A 15,917-nucleotide genomic window follows, 5' to 3' on the forward strand; every position below is an offset into this window, starting at 1 on the left:
AAAAATTGGTGATGTCTTACAGAGTGTCTAAATATGTGTGTGAAGACTTTTCCCCTTCTGTGCTAATGAATACATACACAGAGACAATATGAGATAAGAGAATCAACAGATGCATGTACGGGATGCTGCTGTGGACAAGATCAGATGACATAAGCTCTACTACTGTACATGTCTGATAGTGAACTAAATCAAACCGTGTCCAACCGTCTAAACATTGCATAGCAGGGTCAAGTGTACATGAGCCCCTTGCTTGCACAACAAAGACAAACAATATTTCTTTGCCGAAAGACACATTAGCTCTAACTTCAGCTTTTAAAAAACTTTTGGAAACATTTAGTTTAACTTTGAAGCCACATCTATTTTTAAAGCATACCAGGATAAATGGGGAGGTGTAACACCTCAAATGATCGACGTTCACTCAAATGGTCGATTTTGTCACTCCAATAGCCTTCTGCAATGAGTCTGGACGCAGCAAGGGTTACATTTAATGGTGCAGCAAGCACTTTCAAAAAATGATCGCACCAACAATATATACAGTATATAGGCTATATATATAATAGCCTATATATTATATTATATTATATTATATTATATTATATTATACTAGTTAAATATATTATTTGTAATAATGTTTTAAAATATTACAGTTTTTTCTTTATTTTGATCAAATAAATGCAGGCTTGATGAGCATAAGAGACTTCTTTTCAAAACATTAAAAATAGTAATGTTTCCCAACTTTTGACCGGTTCTATATATATTAGGGGTGTAACGGTAAACGTATTCATCCCGAACCGTCACGGTTCGGTGCATACAGTCAGACGAAGAATACAGTCAGTCACAGTCGATCAACACTCCAATCCAGAAGGGGGCGCGCGAGGTAATGCAACGCTGCTTGCTAACCACCATAACAGAAAAAAGAGCAGAAGAAGAAGAGACGATCTATGCACCAACCCAAAACAAGAGCTCAGATGGCACGCAAGAGTAGCCTATATGCTGAGTTTCGATACATTTTTGTGACGCGCTCCACAAGCTTCACTGAAAGGAAAATCCAGGACGGCAGAAAGCGGCATCCTGTTCGTTTTCTTTATTTTACAAAAGCACAATAATTTGTTTTTATTCAATAAATAAAGGTTAGTTTTGTCCATTTCCATCTTATTTAAAGGCCCACTGAAGTGCCTTGGAACGCGCAGCTTTGTATGATCCGTTGACGTAATTTCCACTGAAACAGGAAGCTAAGGCAAGACATATTGAATACCCTTTTCAAATAGCCAATAGCATTTAGTTTACCCCACAGACTGTAATTCGTACTTGATGATACGTTGGCTTCAATTGTAGAGGTGTGATAGCTTGGGTTTCCCAATGCTGCCTTGCGCGCAGCGCGATTTTATTCACGCTGCTAGGCAGCCTGGACACCATGGACCAGATTTCCCCCTCAAAAAGGGAACAAATGACAGAACGGGGAGGGAGCAACAAGACGATGACGACGTCAGTTTGTTTATATCTATGGATCCAACATAACAAGTTACCTTTTGATGCAGCCTTAGATAGTGATAGCTGAACGCCATCGTGTACACAAATCTCTGACCCATCGTCTTCTTCCTCGTCGAATTTCTGTCGCTCTACATACGTCATCTGGTATAATTGAAACGATTGGCTATGAGGTAAGTACAGGCGCATTTGATAGACATTCGTAGCGCCCAATAAACGGCTCTGGGCATTCGTAAACCACGCCTCAAATACGAGAAAATGAACATGTGGTTCAATGAGACGAGGTCTGACGTTAGCCAGGCTAGAGGTGTGAATAAATTCTAGCCATTTCATTCTTAACCATCGTACAGTTGGAAAATGGAATAAAACTCAAGCATTTGAGCAACCGAAAACACATCTCCAACCCATACTGCTCCGTGACATGTCAACGCCGGTCGCTTTGGCCAGGTGGTATATAGCATAGGGGGAGGGACGCTTTAGATATTAGAGAGCATTTGATTGGACAGAAGATGGGATGAGAAGCTGAAGTCCAGGGTGATGTCATAAAAAATCTGTGATCCATTTTATATATATTGCTTTTTTTTGGGTGATTTTTGCCTTTATATTATGACAGGAGGGATCGGGAAAGGTCCACGAGCCAGGAGTCGAACTCGGGCCGCCCGAGCACAACGGCGCTACATGTCTGCGCGCTGACCACGAGGCCATCGGCGCCGACCCGTGATCCATTTTAGCGGCAGTGAAACACTTTAAGTTTTGAATGCTTATATCTCCTAAATGCGAATTTTGTCATTGTTCTGCAACACACCAGTTTATTCATAACCTTAAGGCTAACATATTCATACTAAAAACTAAAAAACTTTAACCTTTAACAAAATCCATATCAAAACCAGCTACAGATTAAACTGATGGCATGCTGTTTACATGTTTACTTCCCTGAGAAGAAATATTACAAGATCTCTCACAATATCACACGACACTCATTTAAAGTCTGCTGCTCACGTTTCACAGCAGGTGAGAGAGAACTGAGAGGTCACTGAGTTTGCATTAGGAGACCCTTTGGGGTTTAAGGGCTCTTGACTATATTGATCAGTGCAGTAACAAGCCTAGGGCAAAACATCTGCCAGAGCCAATATGCTCACTAATACACAGTAATAATGCACAGTTAAAACTAGAACACGGTTACGCACACATACAGTCAGTCCAACAAGCATGCAAACTAATTTGAAGATGTAATACATCAAGACAATCGTGCCACATCCCCTGTCGTCATTCACTGATCTTTAATTTAACATACTGAAGAGTGGACTAAATAAGAAGCAGGATGAGATGCAGACACTCTTTTTATTACAGCAGACAGCCGATAGCCCAGCATCTCGGAACGTAATCAACTGAGACACAACACCACAAAAGACACAGCCAACGCACAGGCTAATGTCAGGAAAATCAAACACAACCCTGCTGTCTTTACCACATCTGTGACCGAGGCTGAAGCTATACCATAAACTGTGACGGATGACTGTCGCACAAGAAAAATGTAAATCATGCCACTTTGATGATGCTTGGAAACAGAACAAGCAAACATGTCAGTGCATTGTGGGACGAGTGCAGAATGATTGTGTGACTACGTGTTTCAAACAAGAGATTTGAAAGTGAATTTGTATCTTACCTTTCCGAAATCTCGAACGTCGAACAAATCGAAAGCCTCAAACAGCTCGCTCTTCTTCATCCCGAATATCTCTGAGCAGGCGTGCAAAAATGTCCTGATGTTCTTCAAGCAGAGAAACTAGACAGAAATGAAAGGCATATGTTATATTAAAGAGGAATATTTCATATTTAAATTACCTTAATGTCAATATTGGTTTTGAAGTATCATTTTGCATCAACATCTGATGAAGTGCTTTTTTTACAAGCCTGTTCTAACTATATTTTTATTTCAAATGAATTATGAACTTAATTTTGTTAATATAAAACAAAAATATTATTTGAAGATAGTATATTGTTAATTAACATTTTAATGTATATACATATGCATTTACATGATCATATAGCCAGTCATAACAAATATATTTAAACAGAATTTTTTTTTTTAACTATCCCATTATAAAGTTAAATATTATATTCTTACATTCATACAACCTATTCATATTTATATAAAAAACATTCGTTTTTTAGTCAAAGTCATATTTTTGTCAAACATTCCTAAATTCAATTAAAAATGATGGCATATGAGAACTATAACTACAAAACCACATTGGAGAACAAGACTAACCACAGAGTTTTTTATTTAATTCTCCATTCTTATTTCGTGTGATACCTGCTCTGAATCATGACTAATGAGTTTACCAAACAGCAAACGACTGGCGAACATCCAAACACATTCATTTATAAAGTGAAATGAGATGAGTCTCAAACACAAGCTGTTGCATTAAGCTGACACCTGTGTTGACTCATGACCACAGCTCTGTTACAAAACGGATACTTTATCAGAACTCTAGATCCAGATTAACATCGTCTGACCACAAAACTCCACGGTAACTGCAAGCTATCAAAAACCATAGGCTAATTCACTGAATCATACTAAAGATTTGAGTTCTTGTGGTCTTTTGAGTGAAAAATATTACAGTAATATTATATAAGTCAGTATTACTAGTGAAAGTGTTGGCATACAAGTCTACAGGAAAAAATTATAATTTTTTTTTGCATTATGTTAGCAATACTGTCATTGTTCATTATTGCATACAAAAAAGTTAAAAGATAAAATATTAACCATCGGATACTACCCACACCTGCTTACCAGTTATTAATTTATAACTAATAATGATTTATTTCAATGATCCCTTATTAATGTTATATTTATTATTAAAAACAATAATAAAAAATAAAATGTATATTTTTGAAGTATTAATAAAACATTAATTAAAAAAACTAAGGTAACACTTTACAATAAGGTTCCATATGTTATCATATACATGAACTAACAATGATGAATATTTCTAAAGCATTTCTTAATCTCAGTTAATGTTAATTTCAACATTTACTAATTAATTATTAAAATCAAAAGATGTATCTGTTAATATAATTGAATGGACCTGAGCTAACATGAACTACCAATGAACAGTTGTAGCCTATATAATCAACTAACTTTACTTAACTGTTTTTATTAACTACTGTAACGTATCTATTGCTCGTTGTTCGTTAGATAATACATTAATATTAACCAATGGAACCTTATTGTAGTGTTAACAAAACAAACAATTAATCGTTTTAATGAAATTTTAACACATAATTAAAAAAAATATTTATAGTTTTGTTTGTTTGTAAAAAATTACATAATTAATAAATCAACACACCAATCGGTACAGTATTAGTATACACATATTGCACAAAAAAAGTTAGTTTTACAGTTTTGTAAATTTATGATCTGTAATTTCCTTTCCCAGTACATGCAAAATGCCTAAGTGACATCAGACACAGGAAATTTTCATCAACAGTGAAGCAATGTGTTCTCACAATAACCCAGAAAACACTGATTATAATCTTAATGGATGTCCTGTCATGGTCTGCAGATCAGCACCTTTAACCTCTCGCTGGGCACGTTCACAAGAATGTGTCTGTTTCTACCAGTTAGATTTTCACCCGCCATCTGTCGTTGGCCGTGCGTCGCCTGTCAAGCTCTTGTAAAAGAGTTTGACATCTTGCTTCAGTGCCAAGTTTCTATCTTAAGCAACAAGAGGAAGTGAATACATCAAGAGTCTCTATGTTTTGTGCGGCAGCTGCACCTGTGATTTCTTGAAACACAAAGTGTTCACATTACTATGTAAAACTATAACCTCTGAGAGCAAGGACGCTCAACCCTCAACCTGAAATCAGACTCGTCCTCTGGCATTTAATGTGCAGAAAACATCAGTCTGGAAAAATTCATAAGGAAAGCTTTTTCTTGCATACAAACTAATAAGTCTTATCTGCGAGAAGCTTGCAGATCAAAAGCGAGCGACACATGCACCGCCTCTCAGTTCCCATTCCCCCTCTACAGATGACTTCACCAGGGGCCTAGGGCTGCACTTATGCACAGATAAGACAAGCAAGTGTTCAGCGAGCAAATCTATTTGACTGTTTACACTTGTTTGGTTTCAACACATTATCAGAAAGGCACATCTCGTGGTTGCCCTGAAGTCTTTAGGAGTCCTGCAGGGTCTGAAGGAAGCTAGATAGAAACAGAGAGGAAGAGGAAAAGAGAGCGAGAGTAAAATAAAGACAAATATTTAACTCATGATGTGCCTAGACACTTTCAGAGCTGTTTTCTGCATTACAGCTGCCTCGGACCCGTCCTGCTCAACCAAACATGGCTTTTAAATTCTATCCTGGTGGAAAACTGCTCTTCCATCTACTACTGCACAGTCAGATCTCTGCAGGAAACTCAAGAGATGTCTTTTCCTACTTCTCCTGAAGGGCGTAATGAGACTAATACTAAATGGATAGCATTTCATCCATAATAAATACCATGTGTGAAACAGAAAGCTAGATGGCTTTGAAGATACTGATTCAGTTTTAAAGGGGACATACCATAAAAAATGTATGGATTGAGTAAAAGTATTAAGTAAGGTTGGGAATTGAGAGCTGGTTCTTATTTTGCAATTATATTGCATGACATATTGTTTTCTGCAAAGCTAATGACTGCTTGAGACAGGCTCAGATCAAGTTGTTGAACTGTTCATACTTAACGATTAGGGTTGGGGTTTAATAAATAAATAAAGTTGAGTTAACTTAAAAAAATAAGGCAACCTATCGCATTCAACTTTTTAAGTTAACTCAACTAATTTGCTTCAGTTAAAATCAACTTAAATGCTTTTGTTCATGAGTACCAGGTATTCTTTTCAACTTTAAACTTCTTGTCAAGACAACAAACAAAAAAACTAAAAGTTGAGCCAACTTAAAAAATGCGATAAGTAGCCTTATTGTTTAAAGTTAGCTCAACTTTTAAAAATGTTTTACAGTGTGACCACAAGCCGATTTGGCCGCGATAGGGGGGTTTTGTCTGCGACAGCAAAAAGTCAAACTCCCTCGGTTGAAATCTCGTTCCGGTTGTTTTACTGCGGGCTCCCAATGCCCTTGCCTGAAGCAGTAGGTCATCCTGGACGTTTCGCCTACTGTTTTTCGAATAGCCTACTATGTATTCGGACATACTACTCGGTTGGTGTACTGTTTTTCGCATGCTAAATAGTAGGGATGTATTCGATTTCAGACGCAGCAAGTGTAAACTATGCTGGGAGTTTCCAAATGCAAAGAGGTTAGCTAATCATAACAGAGCTATTTCACATGCAGAAGTCTTAAAGGTACAGTAGACAATGAAACTACAGCACATTGCAACTCATTTAGTGCAAGAAACCTGAACTTATAATAAAATGCTATAAAATGTGGATTATATGGCTCCTTTAAAGTCCAAGGGCAGAGTGAAGTGCTCACATCAGTAAGGCTTTCAAGATGAAGGCTGAAGATTTAAAATTATTCACTGAAATTGATTCTAGGAAAGTCCTGACATCCTCTTGACAGCGATGGTTCCGACAGCACAAAAAATCTCATTCAGAAGAATAAGGAAGTCAAAGGTGTTGTAAATCAGTGGCTTCGGGCACTTTTACAGTGTTCCGTCCTGTGTGGAGAGCACCAGCTGTGAGCCGTGTGCAGCTTTTACCCTTGGTTTAACCAAGCAGACAGCTAAACAAGCTGTCTTGTCAAAACAATGAAGCATCAGTCAGCAAAGATGCTTTATTAAAACTGCGTGCAAGACAGCACTGTGGGTAGAAAGTGACCCAGAGCATCAACTTGACAGTCAGCAGGACATGCTAGCACTGAAATGTTCTCAACAAAATATGCTTTGTTCAATACATTTATGAGCTCTATATATCTGACATCTGTTATATGGATTGCAATGGTTTTATGAATTGTAAATGTAGTCTGTAAATGCTCTCCAAAGCCATTTAACAACTGATAAAATCTCCATTTAGCACTATCGATGCTAACAACAATGATGTGGTGTAGTGGTAGAGGGGTTATGCGCCATTCAGAATTCGACTGGGAATGCCTTTTATGTTGTAATAAAATTTCTGAATTTGGACTGAGGTAGTAAACAGCATACAGAATTGCACTTTGAATTTGAATGCAATGAAGTAAAAAAAAATAATTTAAAATGAAAAGAAATAGATTCAAATTTCAATTAAACTTTATATGGAGTGTGGCCAATTCAGTTCAAATTCACACTCATGATTTCAAAGGGAGTCAATTCTTCCGTTCAAAATGTAGCACAACCCTGGTGGTTACAGATCTAAACTAGCAGCTGAAAAGGTACAGGTTCAAACTGATCGACTGTATGATCTATCACCATCCCATCATACCCTTCAGCGCTCCAGGGAAACTGTCCCTGTAATATGGGCACTAAGTCACTTTGGATAAAAGCTTCAGCTAAACATCTAAGTCAGACAATCTATTTACCTAACTTAAAGGTAAAGCTTACATTTTTGTTAGCATCTTATGGGATTATATATAAAATATTTCAGCTGTGCATAGCATTTTCTCATAGCAGTTTGGTGTTTAACAAAGCAATATTCTAACCCCTAAGAAATCGATGGTGACCTTGGATACATGCATACTATAGATTTTCTTAGCATATTTCCGATGCAACAACTGATTGTTCGTATCAAGTATGGATACTTGCTCTGAACCGCACATGGCATCGCATCATGTAAAACGGACAGGAGAGGCAGAGGATAAACACTGGCTGGTGGCTAAATTGTCATCACTGGCAGATCCGTGGTGAATTGCCCTTCACAGGGCAGTGCACATGGGTTACAGCACACCACACTGTGAGAAGTGAACCGTCAGGGCAATGTGAGAGATGGTCAGTATCACACAGCCTGTGCTACCACAAACAGAAGAACAGTGCAAAAAATGTCATGTATACAACAGAACACTGTTTCAATGCACCATGGTCCTTCCATTCTGAATAGCCCAAAAGCAGCAACAGAAATTTTTTTCTGAGTTTTTTTCACACTCTATAAATTAGACATAAGGTCTAACAACTGCACACTTATTGTTATTATCTAACATGCTTTTTTTTATTATTTTGAGTACATACTATGATATGTGTGTGCATGTAGTTCCATTTACAGTAAAAAAGACTAAATTAAATATAATCAAATGTGATGTCATTTTCAAGGTGACATTTTTTACTTGCAAAGAAAACTTTCAACAATATTATTTTTAATATAAAAGTACATGCATGAATTATTTTATTTTTTATTATAGCAATTATAGTTCTATAGTTTCACTGTAAATGGAATTATACATTACTATAATTTTAATATAATACATATCACCTTGAAAAAGTGACATTTGATAATATTTAATTGAAATTAAGTTTACTTCCTATTTCCAACAATATTTACTATAAAAGTTCAGGTATTGTCTAATTTAACTGGTATATAATGCACATAATGTATTGTCCCATAAAATTGACCATAGTACATTTACAGATAACCAATTATTATAATTATTGGTGGTGCTAATAGTAGTAGTATTTATTGATTTTACTGTGGCACCCTCTTTTTCCACTAAAATTACACACAAAAAAATGACAGCATTTTTCCTCCAGAAGCCAGACTACAAATCTGATCCATGCTGTAGGGCACATGCCAAGTTATGTTTGTGTACTTGTGCAATTTGTACTTCTAAAGGAAGCAGTAGGACTATTCCATTCACAAAGAGCTTAAATTGTCATCTATGACAATCCATGTGATACGTTTTGGCAGATTGTGTCTGAATGCACTTTAACTGCACTCAAAATGTCAATTCTCTTATTTTATCTCAGGAGCTTCAATTTACAGATGCATCAGCACTTTGAAATGAAATTTGATATTAGTGCTTCTCTGACATCCTGGTGAAATTCTTCTAGTGCCACTGCATTTTTACAGCTCCCGTTTATGGGCTATTTTTACCCTGACTGAGACAAGATAATGCCCATTTCATTGTGCGCTGTGATGTCATTGCTCCGCTGAGGATCTACTCTAAGGTAAAGGTTGCAGTACAGCTGCAGGATGTGTGCATGCATTTACGTGAGCACCGCTGACTGATCACTTTCTACACGTAGTCATCATCAAAAAGGTCATTCTGCCATGCGAGTACAAAATAGGATATTGCTGTTTTATTGGCCACTTAAATGGATGCACAATTGTATACTACAATTAAATCTCCTTATTAATGACCGTCTCTGTTCACTTTAATGGCACCAGCGCAGACGGTAAATGCTTTTACAATGTTCTGAATACAATTCAAATCTCATAAGAGTGCTGGGTAGGTTTTCCAAACATAATAATCATGGATTTTCTGCAACAAAAGAGCTCTGCCTGAGAATGGAAATGTCTGCCTTCATTTACAAATCCTAATGCGTGCATGTGTCCCTTGGTGACCAGCATAATTCACACATTACTGTGCAAAAATCCATTTGTGCAGTTCCAATCTGAACTGCAAATGTGTGATTCACACTGTCTATAGAGAGTATCTTTATTCATCCTGATCCCCAACCATTTACAGTAGAGCCTGTTACCTTGGTGACAGAAGGAAAGGTCAGTTTCAAAGAGAGAGAGAGAAAGAGAGAGAGAGAGAGCAATCTGACTGGACTTACTAGACCTTGCAAAGATTTGTGCCTCCTGAAAATGTGCATTAATATGCATGATGACATGCTGTTTGTGCATAGTTTTATTCGTGTAGCGTGATGTAGGGACTTTCATTGTTACTACTGAACATTCTTTAGGCTAGGGATCTGAACAAACCTAGAAGCCTATGTATTCATTTATGGCATGTAGCACTGCACTATTTGTGCTACTGACACGAATAAGGCTTCAAATAATGTACTAATGCGCTTACCAGTCCATAACCACACAGCGAACCTTAGAAACCACCTAGAAATGAACCAACAGTCAGTAAAGGGCTGACAAGGCCCGTTCCCACCAAATTTATTAAGCAGCAGTTTTGTCGTCTTCCACTTTAAATGCTTAAGGTCTTTAAAGCAGGATGGATTCTGATTGATTGTCAAAGTTTTTATCATTTATCAGCTGGAATTTTTTTTTTTAATTTAACCAACAATATAATTTATCTGTGCCATTGTTGCTATACTTGTGGTGTGGACTCTTTATATTCTTTTATATTTAGAATGATTTTTGTAACTATATCTTTATCCTTATAGTTATCCTTGGTGTGAACGGGCCTTTAGAGCAACATTTTTTGAGGGGGGAAAATCTAATTGTGATTTTTCTGCGGTTGCAGAGTGGATTTAAAAAAAACTCCAGGTTCGCTATGCTAGTTCGTAGGGCTGCACAATTTGGTCAAAACTTTTGTGATAGTATATCAATATTCCTACAAATTAATAATAATAATAACACATTATAAGCGCCAAACTCAGTACATGCAGAGATTAATTTGTGTAGAGCAGCATTTATTGCGAACCAATGCGCTCCGAGACTGTGTAATAGCCTTGAACACAGTGCAGTGCTTCACTATGCAAAACATTTTTAACAGATCAAGCATCTATGTATTTGATCTCGTCTAGACTACTGTAACTCTTTATACTATGGTGTGTAAGCCAATCCTCAAAATGCTGTTGCAAGGTTGTTGACAGGCAGATGAAGGTTCGATCACATTACACCCATTCTCGTCTCGCTAAACTGGCTAAAATTCTAACTCTCCTAATAATCAAGCACATTCTTATCTTTCAGAAGCAATTTCCATCCATAAACCAAACAGCGCCTGTAATTTAGATTGTGCAGAATACTGACAACCACTCACATATCCAAAACTGCACAGTAAGGCCCTGACATCATGATGCAACTTTTGCATGAGCAACCACAATTATATTTTCTTCAGAAAATGTAGTCTAAATGTCTAGTTATTCCTCTTGTACACTATACCAAAACTTTGGTTTGCTGGAAACCAATGCATCTAGTCCCCGTCTGAAATGTACAAATCCACAGTCTGACACTGAGAATTACTAAAACAACCCTGGAGCTGTTTCAAACATTCAAACACACACATATGATGCTCTGACCAGTCTCTGACCCCTTTAGGGTCTCACGTGGAGCCTTTAACAGACTGTCTATGTAAAGTACAGTATATGTGTTATTCAAGGAGGGCAGATTCTCCATGGACACTAGACATAAAAAATTAAAGAATATATTTGAAAAACGGCCCAGAATCTGTCATGTACATTTAGTAAATCACATCGTATTACAGCGAAAATTGAAAAACTGAGACAGTGTTCAGACAGGAGCTTGTTGCTCGACTGTTTCAGTGAAAAAAGAGACAGATCTGAGCCACTAGAGGTTCTGATGTTTCACCGTGGCTCAGTCAAGGGTCTTTAGAGGACGTTAAGTTTCATTTCCTTCCTCCATCCCATTTCCTCATTTCCCCAGCGAGCGTCAATGCTCGGAAACTATCTGCCCAACGAGTGGGCGTCAGCATTCGTGTTTCCCCCTCCAACCTAGAGATGAGACGGTGACTATCCGGCATTACAATGACCGTGTGAAATACTGGGGTTACGTACAGTACTTGCATATGTACTGACTGTAGATAACTTCACTGTTTAATGATGAAATCTTACAGACTTTACTCTCACTGACATCTGTTGATATCTAAATAAAGTTCTGACGGCCTGCCAAACACCTGTTGCCATTTCCTTCCACTCTTCACAACAGTGCACATGTTAAACGGAAGAAACCCATAACCCAGCCACTGTCTGATTAACGCAGTGCGTGAGAAAGGCACTTGGCTTTGTGGCTTCCTCAAACTTGCACTTCCACGTTTCACGTTTCAAACTTGCCTCTGTTCTGAAACTGTAATATATGCAGGCCCAGATATAATCCGCAGACTGCTGTTTCATTTTCTATGCTGATTACCTATATAATATAATATTAAATAATTCATTATTCATTAAATATATTAAATTATATAAATCATTTCAATAAATTGTAAAATAAATTAAAATAGAAATCAAAAGAAAAATAAATATTAGGCCTACTATTTTAACTGTACACTCAAAATCTTACTGAACCCCAAAATTTGAACAACAGTATATAATTATGTTAAATATATATATAGGCCGTCAGAAAACCAACTTTGCCATCATATATATATATATATATATATATATATATATATATATATATATATATGTACATATATAATTAGTTTCAAGGTATCTTCCTCAAAATTGCCTGTCTAAATGTAACTGTAAAATAGTGTAACCCCTCCTTCCCACACAAAAACACCCCCTTTCTTTCCCCGAATATCAACATTAATGCAGAAATTTCAGAGACGAATTCGCCATTACATTTTAATTACACGCCTATCGTGGGGTGAAGGGAAACCCAAAGTGCCCATTGGGCCCCTGGAGGTGCTCTGATGAGGTGGGGACTCCAGCTTTTAGTTTGGTCTCATCACTGCTTTTGTCTGAGCTGTTCCCCTGGGACGGCTGCGTCTGTGTCCCATGTGCTGTAATGAGTCTTTGATAAAATAGCTGCCAAAAACGTCATGAATAATTCATGCTAGGATTCAGATGTTGCCCTTTAGAGATGGAAATTTCACCTCCACGCTCAAAACACTGGTTTACACAGACGATTTGCTCATTTTCTGTCCCTTTTTTGCATACGTTAGTTCTCTGTGGAGTTCTTCCTTTGGTGAATGGAGACGCATCTACGTATGTCAGTGCAGATGAAAATCATGTACTCAAAAAAAGAAAGTGATATAACAAACCAAATGAAAACAAAGAAGCCTATCTGATGTAACAAGAAGCAAGGGGATGCCTCAGAGCCAGAATGACGTCAATCTGATCAGATGTCAAACTTCCACAGAATATTTATATAATGTATATAACATTGTGTTTTTTCTAATTGTCAGTAAACCAGTGAACCGAACAAGGCCTGTGTTTTGAAAACTAAAAGCTATTGACTAAAGTTCTATTGACTTTTTGTAAATGCTTCTTGGAATCCGCTCACTGTGACTGCTGTAACGCAAAGTGTATGTGTGCCTGTCTAGTTACTGGGAATCCGCATGCTTAAAAATAAAGTTTGTTAAAGGTGACTGTGTGAATACTATTATTTGTCAGTTCTATGAAATGTCACTGTGTTGATGGCAGCTTTCACCTCATGTGAAATGATTCATCAACATGAAATCAAGTCCAGACTTTGAGCAGATGGTGTGAGAAAACACAGAACGAGACATATTTCAGAGGCCGCTGTTTTCAATAAAGCAGCTTCCCGCAGACACTGAAACTAATCCTGCTCTCACCTGACAGGGTACAGCGAACGAGACCAGACTAAAACAGCTTTCATCTGACCCTGATCCTGACCGGAACCAAAAAGCTGTAGATTCATGGTTTTGGTCAAACGATGCATCAAAAAGCACTATGTCCTATTAGGTTCAATTCAGGGCTGTCAAATCGATTAATCGCGATTAGTCGCATCTAACATAAAAGTTTGTGTTTGCATTAATACAAGTGTGTGCATATATATTATTATATTTAATGTCTGTATTTATTATGAATATGTGTGTGTATATATACTGTTACACAATACACACACAATATATATATATATATATATATATATATATATATATGTGTGTGTGTGTGCGTGTGTGCGTGTGTGCGTGTGTGTGTGTGTGTGTGTGTGTGTGTGTGTGCGTGCATATGTACACAGACGTGCACAAACAAACAAGTTTATATATTAATATAATAATATACACATATTATATAAACACAAACTTTTACGTGAGATGCGATTCGATGACAGCCATATTACTTCTTTCATGCTCAGTGCTAGCTGGAATAATTTCACATACATTTTCTTTCATAGACGACTATTTAGACTACAAAGGAAAAAATCTCCTTATGTTAAAGGTGCACTCAGTAATTTTCTGTTTTGTGTTTAGGCAGCTCTTATTTGTACTAACATAATAGTTTTTTTTTTTTTTTTTTTACTTTATAATTGTATTGTTATGTTTTGAAAAGTATCTTAAACCCTGGCTGAAAGTAGGCTTACTACATATATTAAACATATTTGTTGTCATTATTAACAGTAGCAACTCAATTGCGTGACCCAGCTAGTCATGTGCCCTCAACATGTTGGTGTCAATGAGAAGCCGACCAGAATTAACATTTTTATTTTATTATGTGATTGAAAATATATTATTATTCATATTATTATTCATCAATCATATTTTAAAAAGAACTGTTTCCTTTGTAAAACGTTTCAAATGAAGAAAGATGACTGAGTGCACCTTAACAAATCAGAATCTCTCTTCACAGTGTTACTGCGTTGCTCACATTCACCGATAGGGGGCAGAATTCAGCACACAAATAACGGTACAACACTGGCAAAATATCAACTTTCTGTTACAAAATATTTCACGTGCAAAGTAGCTATAAAGCAGTAACATCACCTTTTACATACACACGACACCTTATGTTTCCAAAAAACAAATACGTTTAACTCTGTTATTATTGAGTCTATTCTATTCTTACTGTAAACATACAACTTCTTGCCTTCGTGCATCCCTTACCTGTGACATCTGTGGTCTCAGGTTGATCTCCCTCAGGTTGAGGGACTGGGGTCTTAGGTTGTTTAGGAGCTGGCACAGGAGGACCCCATCCCGCAGGGTCTGCGCCAGGTCGAACACCTGAGCGGACTCCCATGTCACCCGATGGTTCGGTGGCAGCACCTTACAATTGATCAGCCATAACGCACACTGTCTCCAATGCTCCATCCTGTCCAGCGCTGCACAGTACAAGATTAAACACCAATCCAAAACCAAAGCGCAAGTGGCGTCTCCTCATCCGATGCGCATAGCAGAATCACGGGCGATATAATGAATGGATGGTGTTTCCAGGGTTGGAGCACCAGCGGAGAGTGACTGATCCGTGTGCTGCTGCTCTCCTCATTCGCTCTTTCACCTCTTCTTTCTCCCCTCCCCGCGCCCTCCCTCTCGCTCTCTCTCTCTCTCTCACTGTGTCTTCCTGCTTTAGATGTTCCGTATGTTGCGCTGCTGACTTGACACCCGGAACACCCAGAGGACGTAATATATAGTGGCCGCAAAATGTAGCATTTTCGCGACGTCAGGGTGCGAATTATGAGGTGGAATAACAAAACAAAAAAGTAGAGGGGTTCTCAACTAAGTAGGCTATTCTTTTAAAAATAAGTTAATATATTTCAATACTTTTTTAAAAGCATTTCAGTGACCAATAAAATTGATTTTCAAGCTTGCCAGAGTTCAGACGAGGTAACCATAGCAACGGCTGCTCGTGCGCTTTCCGTTCGCGTACAGTGTTTTCACACTGAAAATTCCAAAAAGAAAAAGTGCACTTTAAATACCCGGATGATGCACTAAAT

General features: G+C 37.5%; 1 protein-coding gene across 1 annotated transcript in view; it reads right to left on the minus strand.

Annotated features, from left to right (window-relative positions):
- The window catches only part of vav3 (vav guanine nucleotide exchange factor 3), a 65,654-nt gene extending 50,166 nt beyond the window's left edge, over window positions 1–15,488 (minus strand). The window contains exons 1-2 of the mRNA XM_082184443.1: window positions 15,091–15,488; window positions 3,155–3,271 (exon numbers count right to left, since the gene is read on the minus strand). Of these exons, the coding sequence (XP_082040569.1) occupies window positions 3,155–3,271; window positions 15,091–15,294 (321 nt within the window). The 5' untranslated portion in view covers window positions 15,295–15,488. The remainder of the gene's footprint in view (window positions 1–3,154; window positions 3,272–15,090) is intronic.
- Window positions 15,489–15,917: the final 429 nt, after the last annotated feature.

The sequence above is a fragment of the Leuciscus leuciscus genome (genome assembly GCF_965113295.1).
Source record: "Leuciscus leuciscus genome assembly, chromosome: 11".
Lineage (NCBI taxonomy): Eukaryota > Metazoa > Chordata > Actinopteri > Cypriniformes > Leuciscidae > Leuciscus > Leuciscus leuciscus.